General features: G+C 35.6%; 1 protein-coding gene across 1 annotated transcript; it reads right to left on the bottom strand.

Moving 5' to 3' along the window:
* Positions 1–5,420: 5,420 nt before the first annotated feature.
* MONOS_16610 (uncharacterized protein) lies at positions 5,421–13,358 on the bottom strand (the record flags this gene model as incomplete). Its single annotated transcript, XM_067869505.1, has 1 exon — positions 5,421–13,358. The coding sequence occupies one exon, from the start codon at positions 13,356–13,358 to the stop codon at positions 5,421–5,423; it is 7,938 nt and encodes a 2,645-aa protein (XP_067734672.1).
* Positions 13,359–15,967: the final 2,609 nt, after the last annotated feature.

Below are 15,967 nucleotides of genomic sequence, written 5' to 3'. Positions count from 1 at the left end.
TGTTTGACATATTCTCACATCGCATTTTTCTTTGATAATTCTCATGACTCACTTGAAGATGTAATGGAAGACGGAACTGATGAAATAGAATGTGGAGAAGATGATGTGGAGGTGCTGTTTTCAAACCAGAAGATCAATTTGACTTCCCAACTGGAACCAGAAAAGAGAAAGAAGTTTGCGATCAAGTGGTGTGCTCCATATCATCTTGCTGGGATACACGAATTAGACAAAGTTTTGAAAGATATGTTTCAACAGTTTTATAAAATCAATCGAAAGAGATCAGGGATTTATGTTTCAAACTGTTTCTGGATTTTTTGAATGAAGCAACAAGCTTCATGTTTGAAGACGACATACAAAAGTTCTACACAGAGATTACAAAGAAAGGACATATTCAAACAATATACTCAAACATCTGTTTTTCATTGGTTTCGTCTCCATGCAGCGAAGAAAGCTGCAAATGTATCTTTTCAAGGATGAAAAGGATCTCTGGTGACAGAAGGCATTCATTATCTTTTGAAGCTTTAATAGCTCTTTAACTCTTTAGCCTTTTTACAAAAAGTTTTTCATTTCACAATACAATCAATTATTTTGAAATAAATAACTAATCGTCTGTTTTCTTTTTTGATTTTTTCAAAAATCATCAATCAATATTTTCATGAATAAACTGCATATTTGAAAATAGTTCTTGAAAAGCGTTAATATCAATGAGCAAATAAAAAGAAGAACATCTGAAAGAGGAAACTGTATGCAATATTCATTATGAACGTTAACGAGAAAAAAAATGAATTGAATATCCCACTCTTTCACTCAAATCTCACTTCTGTTGTGTGAAAATGTTCGAAACGTTGTCATAACTTCCAACATATCATGTTTGCTTTGCATTCTGTCTTCTCATCGGCTTTGTGCATATCTCTATGGTTTCTGAATTCCATTCTTGCTTGCTGATTTTTTTTTTATTTTTTTATTTTAACGCTTCAGTGATATTTCCTCTTCTATTGCAGCTTCTTTTCCTTCTTCGCCATCTTCTTTTTTTTCACTCACTTCTTTCCCAACGGAGCTATCGTCCTTTCCCACACCCACCACAGATCGTTGCTATGTTTTCCCTCATCCCACAGCCAGTCATCCATCTCGTTTTCTGCGATTAGCTGAAAGAGGATGTGCTGTTCACCATCGACAACTGCTTCTCTCTCGGCAAAGACGACCTGTAGCTTTTGAGGGCAGCACTTATCACACCAGACATCATTCCCATTGGAATGGATGAAAGTACAACAAGCGATGAAGAAGAAGGTGTTGAAGAAAAAGAAGGAATGAAACAACAGAATTACTCTAGCGATAAATCGTTATCGCCATCATTGTCATAGTCTGCTTCATCTTTTTCCTTTTCTTCGTTTCTTCTCAATTCATCAGTCGAATTCCAAGGCGGTGCGTTTCAGCTGCCTTTTGTATCAACCCCGCTTCACTCTCCAAATGCAGCATCTGATTTGTCAAGCCGTGGCTCTTCTCTCTTCTTCAATGCTTCCACTTCAATTGATGAGATTGTTCAAAACAGGAATTCCAATGGCTCTTATTCGCTTTTCTCTGCCTCTTCTCCCTTTTGCATGTCTTCTTCTTTCTCTTCTTCTGCTATCTCAGATCTGTCGCCTTCTCTCTACAATTATAATTCCATATCTCCATTGGCTTCTTCATCTTATTCGTCGGTTGTTGGCTCGCTTTGTGCTCATTCCCATCTCTTTCCTTATGCTTTCCCACAAACAACCAGCTCTTCCACCTCCTCTTTCCCTTCTTCTTCGTATTCCTCTTCGTATTCTTCTTCATATTTGTTATTTTCTCCACACAATTCTTTAGTTGCTCGCTTTCCTGTTGCTTTTTGCCCTTTGTGCACTTGTCTTCTGTTGTGGTTTTAATCCGTTTGAGCACATTCAGCTGAGAGAGAGAATGAATAATTTAGAAATTGAAGCGGAGAAGTGGAAGCTGGGATGGACGATGCAGAGAGAGAATGAGAAGGAGAAGGAGAAGAAGATGTCGAACATTCATTTGCCATTTGAAAGGATTGTGAAGATTGTGCAAGGAACAATGAAGCATACACTCACATAAACATAAAAGTCATTCATTGTTCCATGTTGAAATAACAAGCTGCAGAACACAGAAGGTAGTTGGAAGAGATACAAAGCTGTTTTCTGAGTCATGTGGCATGGACTAAGTTCCTCCTATCTCGTTTGAGTCTTCCTGGTAGCATTTCTCTTTTTCTCGCTCTGTCAAGCACATTCCACAGTTATTGGCTAGATCTCAACCAGCTTCATGTTCTTCTTCTTTTCCTTGTTCTCCTTTTCCTTCTTCTTCTTCTTCAAATAATTCAGAAAAAAAATCACCAAATATTAATTCCATCGTTCGGGTCCGTTCAATTTATTCCGGAGATAATTTCTTAACTCAATTGAAAACAGACATGTCAAATTGATAAAGGAAGAAGAAGAAGAAGAAGTTGTTGTTGTGTGAAATGTTGATGATATATTTAAAGAAGATCCAGAAGACAATGATGATGATGAATGTGTTGAATGAGATGATTAAGTGTTGAAAATTGAGAAGATGAGAGCCAATTGATGTCAACGGAGAAATTCATTGAAATTCTCGTCTTATGTTCCTTTTTTTTCTGCAAAGGAGAAATCTCTGAACAATTTTCACTTTCAGTTCAATCTCTTTTTCACTCGTCAACAAAAAATACAAAGCACTCGTCAATCACTTTTTCATTCCATCTTTTCTTCTTTAACTTCCCCTCTTTCTCAAAAAAATCATCTTTCCTCAAAAACTATTCATTGTCAATCCCCAATGCAAACCATCTTCGATTTATCTTTAATTTCATCAATCTTCATTTCATTTTTCTTCTTTGCTTTTCTTCTTCTTCAAAGCCATCCACTCCTTCTCTCTTTCAGCATCCTGAATAAAATAATTATAATCACTTCAAAAAAATAACAATATCAAACCTTCTAAACATTTCTATAAGGAAATTTTCTGTTTTTTATCCATTGGCAACTGTTTTCTTTATCAATTTCATTATTCCTTCCTTTTTCTAATGTTTCATCATCTGATTCTCAGTTTTCACTTCCAAGTTTCTTCATCCTGTGAACTTTCTTCTTGAATTTGTTGAATAAACTCGATATTCATGCAGATAAACAAGATGTTCCATTTTTTGTTTATTTTCGAAAATTTCCACTGGATTCACCGAAAGAAAAACATTTACAGATAATAGGAAAATACAACAATATGCAAACCAATCAGCTATCGTTGACTGCAAGCGTTTAGTTGCAAAAAGATATTTCTCAAAATCAGTATTATTCGAATTATGGTTCATAATATTTTCTTTCTTTTGTTGAATAAAGAAATACATTGCATGGCTATTTTTCGAAATAATTAATATTTTTATTCAATAAAATTTGTGTTTATTGCCTCAAAAATCAAGAGAGAGAGAAAAAAAGCCAATTGACGTGAAAATATTCCACTGACTGACGCAACCATCAATTTTTCAATCCGTCAACCAGGCCTATGTGTGATTATTTTTGAAGTCATATATTTTCATTCAAAAATTTCGGTATGAAAATTTCACTTGAATATCATAAAAAAATGATTATTGAAAAATGAAATGGCTTGCAAAAGACATCTTTTTATTATTTGTGCAGAATCATTCGTTTTGAAAACAATTGAAGAAAATGAATCACATAAACACAAAATCTCTATTCAATAATTAACAACCTTTGATAAATCAACACTCCGAAAATTTGAATAATTTCATTAATAATAACCCATTTATTAACTTAATCTTTTGCTGAAGAAATGTTGCTGGCTTTATAAAATCAAAACTTCCGAAATTGAATTTTTTCACTTTTCCATTTAAATCAAATTTGCAAAACAATTATTGAATAATATCATAATTAACAATAAAACAAACATAAATTACAACCCTTAAATTTTTATCAAAAATTTAACATTCTTAAATAATTTCATTTTTTCGAAAAGTCGATGAAATGAGAAAACAAGTGAAAAAGAAACTTGTGAAATGTGAAAAGTTATAAAAACAATAAAAAGGATATGATGTGTAATGATGGTGTAGCTTAAAACTTCCAGAATGTAATATTCATGGAAAGACCATCAATTTAATGATCAAAAAATAAAATTAAAAAATATCGAGATCTCTTAGTAAAAAAAATTTGTAAAAAAAAATTTTTTTCTGCATAAGTTAAATATATTAAAATAAACGTTTCTAGTTATTTTTCGTTGGCTTCAAGCTTGTATTAAGCCGTAGCCAGCTCCACAAAAAAAAAAAAAAGTTGGGGTTAAAGTGTAACCCTGTTTTAAAAACATGAAATTCTTATCAAACGTAGTGAATTTTCATATCTTTTCGTTTTTGAAAGTGCTTATTAATAGAGAAAAGTGCTTAACTGAATCGATGGTGAAAAGATTACTGATATTTCACTTCGTTGAGTTATTAAATAATGAACATATTTTAATTTCTGAAGTGGTAAAGAAAACAATACCAAAGAAAAAAATATTAAAAACGACTGTTGTTGCAAATAATGAAATGAATATTGCTTTTTGATTGAATCAAAAGTCAGGTTCGAGTTTTTTTAGTTATTGCGGAAAGTGTTTTGTAAATCTTCAAAAGTTACTTAAAAATTCAAATTGAGATTATTGATTGTCAAACTTAATAGCAAATTACTGATGTTGTCACATTTTTTGACGATGCATTAAAACTATTATTTCTTTTCTTCTTTTTATTTTTATTTTTATTTTTATTTTTTTTTAAATGTGCGTTAACAATTTAAGTAAAAGCATCATATTAAATTTCAAATCCAAAAATATAAATACATTTAACTTTAAAAAATCTTAAAAGTCTAAATGTCACATATTGCAAAAAGATTGTGATTGCTCTCATAGCATTTGCAGACTCCCCTTTCGTTGTGTCGCTTTATCTTCAGGCTTTCAAAAGCAGCGCACTCAACGGAAAACAGAAGGAATGCATGCCAAGGAGTGAGAAGAAAATCTCTCCTCAGCAGCCACTGTTGAGCAACAGTAATTAATATTTTTTTCCCCACAAGCAGCAATAGCATTATCCCACCCTCATCCTTGTCCGTTTGCACCCTTTTCTTCTTCTTCAAACTTCACCATTCTTTTCATTGCAATCGATCAGTGAAGGTATTGTTTGGAAGAATATCTTCTCAAAGAAGAAGAAGAAGAAGAAGAAGAAGAAGAAGAAGAAGCTTGCCACCTATTTTGCAGCATCTTTCGGCTTTGCTCACCATGTGGGTGCTCACAAAATACCATCTGTTCTGAACAAACTCAGCAAACATTCATCGGAAACTCATCGGTTCAGCAGCCCATGTCCAGCATCCGTCCTTTCACTTCTCTTGTTCCAGCTTCACCTTCAACTTTCAGCTTCTGTATCCGTCATTGCTTCTTCCTCTTCCGCTTCCACTTCCGCTTCCGCTTTCATTTTCCCTCCTCAGATCAATCGCATCTGACATCGTAACCATCACAGCTCCAGCTGGAAAATGTCCAATCAACTCTCGCTTCACTTCTCCAAGCGTCTTCCGCTCTGATGGCTGTCCTGCCCAGCAGCACTTCACAAGCTCGCTCCAGCTCACACACTCAACAGCTTCCATGTTTGGCCTCTCTCCATTCACAATCTTCTGCCCCGCCACCTCGGCCTCATACTCTCCAAACGGGATCTTCAGTGTCAAACATTCCCACAGCATCATCCCAATTGAAAAGGCAACAGATTCCTTTGTTGCCCCCATCTTCTTGTTCATCAGCAGCTCAGGCGCCATCCACCTCAGGCACTCTTTTTTGAAACTATCTTCATCCTCAAAGGCTGACGAGGGCAGAGAGTCACTTTCATCATCATCACTTGCAGATGTCACAACAGTCGATGAAGAGATGGATGATGAATCTGAACTATCATCGGATGAAAGCAAATCAGAGTGCATGACAATGCATATCACCATATGTTCTGAGAACAGCACAATGTGCGGGCTCAGATTGGCAAGAGAAGAGAGCGGACTGTCCATTTCATCAAAGGAGTGGAGAGCAAGATTAGCCACCCAGAACAGGATCTGCGCAGCCGTATATTCTCTCTGCTGCAGAGTGCCTATTTCCATCTCTTTCTTCTCGTTCCTTCCATGCAGCAGCATGAACAGCGAATCCCTCAAGTCCACAATCAATTTCTCGTGAGGCGATGAACATGCCATTGCATCCACCAGATTCGACATCGATGAAGTGGTTGGGCACAGAATCTCCGATCGAACAAAAGTTGTATCAGTATCAGTGGTTGAAGTTGATGAGATGGATGGTGATGGTGTTCTTTTTCTTGTCTCTTCTTCTTCAACCTTTTCCAATGCCCAATCAGGAATCTTGTCTGAATCTCTTCCCAAAATATATTCTGTCGAACCACTCTCACTCAAAAGATGCTCGGATGATTCAGAATGTTGCATATTCGTATCATACACTCTCTTCTTTATCCTCTCATCATTCTTCTTCTCTGCCTCCTTCTCTGCTCTTCTCCACTGCTCTTCTGGCGACATATCCATCGTAGTCATCTCAATCAGTTTAGGATCCTTCATTATGTTATCATTCACAATTTCCTTATATTTCCTGATTTCTTCTTTTCCTTTTCTCCACCGAACAACAACAATTACAAATCCGATGAAAACAATAAATAATATCACAATAAGCACAATCACAATCAACAACCAATTAGACTTTCCTTCTTTTCCTCCTTCAGAAAGATTTCCATCTCCATTCACTTTTGTTTCACTTTTGTTCTTCAGAATGAATGAATTGGAAAAACTCGGTGCTGAAGGATCTCCATATTGAAGCGACACAGAAACTTCTGTTTCATCTTCGATATTTCCCAGCTTTTCTGTTGATACCCATGAGTGAACTTCATTTTCCGAGATAAACCCATCTGTATCAAAATCGTATTTCTCAATCTGCTCTTCACTGCCCCTCCTGAAAACTAATCTCAACATCAGATTGCAAGGCAAAAGAAGCTGCCCTTTAATCTTAAGCTTTGTCGCAGTTCCTTCATTTTCTTTCTCCACTGACTCTAGCAACGGAATAAAGAAAACAGATTCTCTTTCTTCAGCCATCCCTCCCACAGTGCACCCTTCATTCAGAATCCACATCGAGGTGTTGGGCAGCACCCCATCTCCACCTTTCAAACTCAACACATTCAATGTTCCTGCATCTCCACACATAATATTTCTTCTTGCTGATGGGTATCCTTCGATTGATGGATTATTGTTCTCAAATCTTCCATCATTAACGGTAATCTCCCCTCCACAAATTGTTATTCCACCATCTGGTGAATTTGATAGTGTTGTGTCTTTCATCATCACGGAACTCTTCACAATATCCACAAGAGATCCATCCCATCTGCACGTCTCTTCTTCTGCATTGAAATGCTGCCCATTTCTTTTCTTTGAACTTCCATCGAAAATGCAGCTATCCATTTTCACATCTGTACAATTCTCTAATTTCATCAATTTTCCTTTTGCTTTGTTTGAGCTGACTCCACCTATTGTGCAATTTGTCAATTGCATCATCTTTTTCATTGACAAGCAAGATATCAATGATTCTTCGTTTTCTTCAACTGTGACATTTCCAACATATAATCGATCCACATTCAACGATCCACATTCATTAATCTCAATAAGAGAAATTTTATTTGTTGAATTGCAAATCGTTAATGAATCAATTACAGATGGAATTGGTGATGATAGATATATTGAAGATTTTTGAAGAATGAGATTTGACATTGTGCATCCATCAAGTTGCAATTCTCCCTTTGCAGTATTAATAATGTGAAATGGAATATATGCAAATTCTATATTTCCTTCTTCAGTCGATTGTTTTGATGTGAATGAACAATTCATTATCTCAAGAATACCTCCATCCGGAGAGATTAATGATTCATGTGAAGAGATGAAATTCGAATCAAACACAAAGTTCACTCTCATCAATGAGACTGCTCCTGTTGTTGTTACCAATGCCTCTCTTGTTTTTCCAATGCTTGATTTCACTTCAACTTCACACATCTCTCTGCTCTTCGAATTCAAACTCATTTCTTTCAGATCAATTTCTCCTCCTATCACACTTTCTTCAACAATGAATATCAGACTCAGAATATCTGAGGTCAAGTGAATCAGCCCATGATCAATTGAATAGCATGGAAGAACATTTGTTCCACATTTCTTTTCATTCAATCCACTTATACTGCTCACAATGATTGTGTCGCTCTGATGAATAGTCACAAATTCAATCAGATCTGTATCACTTTGGTAATCACACCTATCAATCCCAAATATCGCATTCATCCGTGAATAATAGCCCTCTCGAAGATCAAACCGAAATTGACTTTCATTGATCTGTGATGTGATGTTGAAGCATTCAATGAAAATATCATTCCCCACTTTTGCAGTGTTTGCATTGAATTTCATCCCCACAAATGTGAAATTTAATCCTCCTCTTTCTTTTGTTGCCAGATACACTCCTCCTCCTCTTCCTGTGCTGTTGCTGCAGCTGCAATGAGTGATTGTTGAGTCAATCATATTCATTGATCCAGAGCTGCCCAATATGAAGAATATTGCCCCTCCTTTTTCACTCAATTCTGCCTTGCCTTCTGTAATGTCGCTCTCATTCACAACCAAACATATCTTTTTCTCGCTTTTTGACTCCAAAACGCTTGCTCCATTGTCACTTCTCTTCACCCCTGAAAATGATGATTTCTCAATCACAAGATTTATTCCTTCTTCATTTGTTTTTGTTGTTGTTTCAGATTTCTTGATTGATAAAATGCAACCTCCACTTTCATTCAACGATTCCACTCGAACATTCATCAAATGGCAAGAAACTCCAGTATTGTTAATCGCAAAAATGCTATTTCCAACATTGCACGATTCCATCGACAAATCATTCACATCCACACTTCCTCTAATCACATCCACAAATGCGCAACCAAATCCATTGTTCACTTCTGCATCTGAATGGAACGAACATCCAGTTATCACCAATTCTCCATTTTTGTTGGAAATAATTGTTTTGGCTGAGTTGTCAAATCCAGTTGTCAGTTGCAGTTGGATATTCATCAATTCAAGATGATTATAATTTTCCATAAAATATTCCAGTTGACTTCCAATTGCTTTTTCAAAATACAATATTGCTTTTGTATCTTCTTCTCCCATCGATGAAGTCTTTTTGATCTGATAATTGGACATGTTGAATGAATCTCGAATTGTTGTTGATCCTTCAATCTGAATTGTCTTCTTATCGTCTCCATCTTTCACATTTTTCATCCCTTTCCACATTGTGAAGCATGGCTCTTCCTCACTTCCACATCTTGCAACATCAAATCCTTTTGATGAGATAAATATCTCAGTTGAGCTGTATGGAACAAGAAACATGAACAAATCTTTGTTTGAATGAAATTCATCACTCCCAACAAACAGAGTTTTATCATTTATCATTGAGGAATAATCAAACTTGAATGAGCCATTTGTCACTGAATTATTAAAATCCTTTCCCAAAATGAACACATTCTTTCCAATTGCTGCTTTGTTGTTCTCAAAAGTGAAGCCAACATCAAAAACAAATAACTTCTCATTCAAACAATTTTGACAATCCAAATACAAGAACCCTCCTTTTCCATTGGCTGATGAAAGTGAACAAGATGATGCATTTGTTGATTTGATCACCAGTTCTTCATTCCCTTGTAATGTCACTTTTGCAGCACCTCCTTCTTCACCGCTTCCAGTGTTCTCAATATTTGAAAAGTTGTTGCTTTCAAACAAAAGAGAAGAAAATATCATCAATGGAGATACACTAAATGAATGCTCCACCAAAGTGCATCCTTGCATTGTGCAATTCAACAATTTCACTTTATATTCCTGCTCATTCTCTCCTTCATTCGCATTAGCAGATGAAAGAGAGAACGAAAATAACGAGACTGTTGATTTCACATCTGAAATCGTGACAAACTCCAGCTCAACCATCTTTCCTGTTGATTTAATCAAGAAAAATCCAATTGTGTTTTCCTTCCCTCCATTCACACTCATCTCACAGTTCTTCATGTGCAACTCTCCATTTTGAGTGCTTGATTCAATCACTGCTGAGATTGTTCTGTTAAAACTCGATGGAATAACAATTCCAATAAACTCAATTTCTGTTACAGATGAAGATTTCAGAAAGCATTCTTCGGAGTCACTCACTTCTCTTTGGCATTCGATGCCGATAAGTGTCTCAGCTTTGGCATTCACACACATTCCCCCTACATCAATGCATCCAGTTACAGTCGATTTTGAGCATAAAATAATTTCCTGTTTAATATTCTGTGTTCTCTTCAGATGCCCCACCCCGTAGTCCACACTCTTGCATGGCGCCTTTTCCAGCCCGCAATATTCCTTATCCACTCCAGATGTGCCATCCACATATACTAAGTCAGCTTTATATCCATCGAAAAATATGAATAAATCGACATTCCAATCACCGAATGCTTCTGTTCTATCATGTCCAACAACCGAGTTGTCTTTCTGAGTGATGCTTGTCATGAAAGCGAACAAGGGCTTTTTCACAGAAGTGACAAATGATTCACACACAAAATACATATCTCTTCCGACACTGGCCTTGTTTCCTGAAAACACGACATTGGTGATGGAAAAGGAGGATTCTGACACCAATGAGCCTTCATTGAACTCGATCATGAGAGCACCGCCTCTTCCTCCAGAACTTGTATCCTCGCTCACAGAGCAGCTGGAGAAGGTGGTATCACTCACTGAAAAGGAGTTGGCAGGGGCAGATGAGGCGAATGAGATGCACCCGCCATTGGTGGCAGTTTGTTGGCTGAACTGTTCTGAGTTGATGCTGGTGATGGTGCAGTTGGTGAGGGAGAGGGAGAGGGCAGGGGAGGTGGCAGAGGAGAGGACACAGCTGGCAGGGGTGGTAGTGGAGGTGATGTGGATGATGTTGGAGGAGTTGAGGGCGAGGGGAGCGGTGAGGGAGGTGAGGTGGAAGATGCTGGGGTTGTTGAGGGCGAGACTGGTGATTGCTGTGTGGTTGAGGGCGAGGGAGCCAGCAGTGATGAAGAAGAGAGGTGTGGTGATTGAATTGGATGTTGTTCCGGTGATGGTGGTTGTGTTGAGGTTGAGGTAAGGGGAGTTTTCGGAAAGGTGGAAGAGGATGGGGGTGATGGTGTTTGTGGAGTTGTGTGCGATGGCGAGGGCAGAGACTGTGAGGGAGCCCTGGGTTAGTTTGAAGAGGGCAGAAGAGGTAGAAGAAGATGATGATAGAGATTGAGGAATGCCACTGGAAACAATGATAGTGGCAGTTGTGCCATTTCCTATGATTTTTGTAACAACTGCGCTGAAAGTGAGCGTTTGAGAAGGAACAAATATTGAGGAGAGAAGTGTGAGGAAGGCGTCTTGGAGAAGTGAAATGAAGCAATTGAGGGCATACTCGATGGTGGCACATGGGGTCTGTTGTGGTCTGCCACAGGCAATAACATCTGATCCGCTGTTTGCAACAATTTTGTGTGATGGAATAAGTGGTAGCCAACTGTTGTACTCATCGTTTGTTGCAGTTCCTGCATTCCATACTCGATTTGTTGGAGTTGTTGAGCCGCAATTCTCGAACGGAGATTTTATGATGCTGCTTCCATTGAAGAATACATCATTTCCTCTACCGTCAGTGGCGGAGTTTCCATCAAATAAACAGAAAGTGATGAATTTTAGCCCACTCATCCATGAATAGGTTGAAAGAAAATAAAGTGCGGCACCTCCGTAATTTGTTGAGGTAGTCAGATTGTTATTAATAAATTGACAATCATTGATTGAAAACTGAGTCGGCATTTTATTTGGAGGATTATTGAATGTCAGAGAACCAGTTGAATCACTACCTGAATTTGAAATACACTTACATTTAGAAAATTGGAATTCTGAATTTGATGTCATGTAATAGAGACCAAAATACCAACCAGTTCCGCACCAACCTGTTATTTTGCAGCTTTCAACTTTATTTTCCGTAAATATCCAAACAGCATTTGCTTGTGGATTCCATATTGCGGCTGCTCCTCCATGAGCAACCGAACAGCTTGTGAAATTGGATTTTGAGATCTTGACATTTAATAAATATCTACAAAACAACGCACCGCCAACATCACCACTAGAGCAATTGTCGAATGAACAAGAAGCGATTGCAAGATTTGCATTTTCACATTCAACAAAAAGTGCACCACCAGATGAAGAGCTACTATTTGAATTTTCCCATGTGCACCATTCGAAGAGATAGCTATTAAAATCAGAAAAGGACAATCTTCCAGGTTTTGCTCTTTGAGTTTCGGAACCGTAATATTTAACAAGATCATTTGGTGAAGATCGAGTTTGGTGAAGAAAAGAGGTGTTGAAAGCAGAAAGAGAAGTGAATGGACTGTTGAGATTTGGGAAGATGGCACCATCGATGGGATTGTGGGTGTGGAGGAAGATGGTTGAGTGGATGGATAGAGAGGAGCGAAGAGAGAAGAAGGGGATTGTATTGGTATTGGTGTTGGTTGAAGTGGAATTTGTGGTGGTGGCGGTTATTGAGTTGTGTGGGTGTGTGGGTTTGGCAGGGATGGTGTGTGTGGATTGTGGTGCAGTGGTGATATTTGTGAAGAGTGTGCTTGAGAGATGGATATCGAAATGGACTTGGAAATGGTGATGGAGAAGGGAAGAAGAAGAGGATGATAAAGGAGAAAAAAGGAAGGGATTGCAAAGGGAGATGAAAGAGGAGAAAGAGGTGTGGGAGATGGTGAAGGAGGTAGTGATTGGGAAGTGTGTATCTGGAAGGAGATTGTTTGGGGTGGAGAAGATGGGGAAGGAGAGGAGGGCTGGTTGAGAGATGACAAGGGAGAAGTTGGTGAGGAAAAGGGAGCTGTGCGAAGAGAGGAAAAGTGGATGGCTGGCATCTGTGTGGATTTGGCAGGTGGAGGAGAGGATGGTGGCAGCTGAGTGGTGTTGGGCCGTGAGGAATGCATAGTCGCTGAAAGGTTCCATGGTGAGATGGCTCACACACAACGAGGTATTGACGATATTCACACTTGTGTGAGCACAACTGACACGATCGCCTGATGAAAATATATCTTTTGCTGAAACCACGCCATTTTTATTGGAGTATTTGTTGCCGCACGTTTCAACGCTGATCGTGCTTTCTGACATCTCCCATTTCGTTTCTTGTTGATTTTGTATTTCTGCAATGTCTATGCCATCGCAGCAGTAAATAACAAGAAGCAACAATGTAGAAAAATTGAATACAACTTTTTCGCTGGTGGAGCACCTCACCATGGATGCGGATGCTTTGAAAAAACTGAAAATTAAAAATTCATGCACCCTTTATTTATTACATTGACTTTTTTAGTTGAGAATGATTATTTTTTTTCTTTTTGATTATTGTTTCAAGTCTCAATATTGAATTTTTCTCACCATTTTAAATTTTTAATCATATTATTGGATAGTAATGCAAGGATAATTGTGAACAGAAATATGAATAAATTTGAAAAATTACACGTTTTTTTTTCAAAAATTCAAATTTTTTATCACAGATTGAAGAATAAATTAAAAAATTATGCGAAACGCGGTAAATGTATATTATAGGGGAACACGAATTTTTCATATTTTTTTTTTTTATTAACGAATTCTTTATAGTATATAAATCATTTATTAATTAATAAAAATTTGAGATCATCAAATTGTTTGATAAATAATAATCAAGGTTTCTTAATATTTATGGGATAGATCAATAAATTTTCATGTCATTTTTTGAGTGCTAACACTAAAAAGAAGAACGGGAACAAACCCTAAACCCAATATTTGTTTTGCTAACCCTAGAACCTAAACCAATCTATTAATGTGGAGATTTTTTATGATTTTTACCCAAATTATTAAAAAAATACTGGGTCAGATCAAAATGTTTTGATTGAAAAAAAGAAATTTTTATGATTGATTATCTCAAATTTTAATTAATTAATAAATGATTCTTATACTATTTTATGTCCGTTTATAATAAAAAATATGAAAATTTCGTGTTCCCCTATAATCTCCTTTTACCCGAAACGCAAGACATAATATTTTTTCGTTTTAGGAATTTTCTCAAAAAAATTCCTTCAATATCTCGGGCAAAAATGAGGAAAATAAAAACTCTTTTAGTCTGTCATAATTATTAACTTATACAGAACGAAATTTTTTGCTAAATAAATTTTGTTCCACACTGTTCTTTCAAAGATTTTTCTCGAATTATTTATATTTTTATATTTCATATTACACCGAAATGTCAGAATTATAATTATTCAATTGCAGTTTATTTTTGAAATAAATCATTGAATTTTTTGAAAAGGAAAGAATTCTGTCCCTTATCAATTTACAAATTGGAAGAGTCTTATTTTATACCAAAACATAAAATTTATTGTAAAAAAAATGGGGGAAAATACAGACTTTCAAGCTTTTTATGCACAAAGCATGAAAAAATAGTTTCGCTCATGTCTTTATTTCGCTCTCTCAGATTTCGAAATTAATTGGATTAACATATCTGAAAGCAGGCATCATTGAAATTAAATCATGAAGTTTTTCATTATTTCACGAATGTCAAAAAAATGAACCCATTTTTTTCAAATTTTTTGATCACAAAAAGTTCATCAAAGATGCAAAATTTTTCTTTGAAAATTCCTGAAGTCAAGTGTTATGTTTCAAATAAATAAAATTTGATAAAAATTTAAAAAACACAAACGATAGAGAAGTTTTCCAAAGAATAATAAAAGAGCTATAGAAAATATTTTATGATATGGGTCATTATTTTTGAAATCATAACTTATTTCGGTGTATTGATTTTTCAAAGATTGTGTGCCTTTGGGTAGAGATTTTGAATTCAAATGCTGAATTCATCACGACTGTTTTAAAAAACAAATGTGAAAGCTAAAAAAAAGACGAAGATCTTTTTTAAATGCCTGTTAACTTTTCAGTGTTCATTTGAAGATAATCAAAATAAATTTCGAACCGAAATTTTATAAAGAATAAAAATGATTTCAAAAATAATCGCTCTTTTCATCTTTAATATCTTTCTTTTTTTCTTTTGTCAGTGACGGTCAGTTAGGACGAATGGTAAATTGTGAAAAAAAATACCTCAACTTGCATTTCCAGTCAATAAAAAATAATTATTGGGAGCTTGATATTCAAAATTGAAAATAAGATATTTTAAAAACATCTTGAATTGTTTTGTGTAAATATATTGATAATTTTATTAAAATTATCAATGATTATGAAAATATCAGATATAACCATTTTTGACAAAATTTCAAAATCTTGTCTGTCATTTTATTATTGTTTCAATATTCTCTTATCATGTCACAAATGTCTTGATAAAATATATATATTTATATTTAAAATTCTTGAAAGCAATTGTAAAATCATTTTTTAATGGATAATGCTTATTTCAGGAAAAATTACTTTATAAATGTTTGGCCCTGTGATAATATCCAATGGATAATTAACGAAAAAGATGTTCACATTGTCGGTACATTGAATAATGTGATTATAACCGTCGATGATTATATTAGATGTGATTGCATTGGTTTTGACTGTTTTTTTTCAGGATGAAAATAATTGCAATGTTTTTATCATAAGTTTAAAAAATTTCATGTCAGAAGCTCTTTGCATTGCAATATTCTTTAACTCAATGCTAGAGAAAGAAAAAATAAAAAATTTTCTATTTATGTGTTTTCTTTTTCTTGGAAAATCATAACTTCATTTTTTAAACAAAATGTTTTTTTCGAAATTTTTTGATTGGAAAAGTTTCATATGTCTTAATTTTTTTGGAAAGTTCCTTTTGTTTAATTTTCAAATAAAATAAAAATGTCATATTTTGATCAAATTTCTTTTCCCACTTACAAAACTCCACTGGA

The sequence above is a fragment of the Monocercomonoides exilis genome (genome assembly GCF_001643675.1).
Source record: "Monocercomonoides exilis strain PA203 chromosome Unknown scaffold4-2303458, whole genome shotgun sequence".
NCBI classification, from domain to species: Eukaryota; Preaxostyla; order Oxymonadida; family Polymastigidae; genus Monocercomonoides; species Monocercomonoides exilis.
The sequence above is the reverse complement of the archived record's forward strand: the minus strand, read 5'-3'. Positions and strand labels throughout refer to the sequence as shown.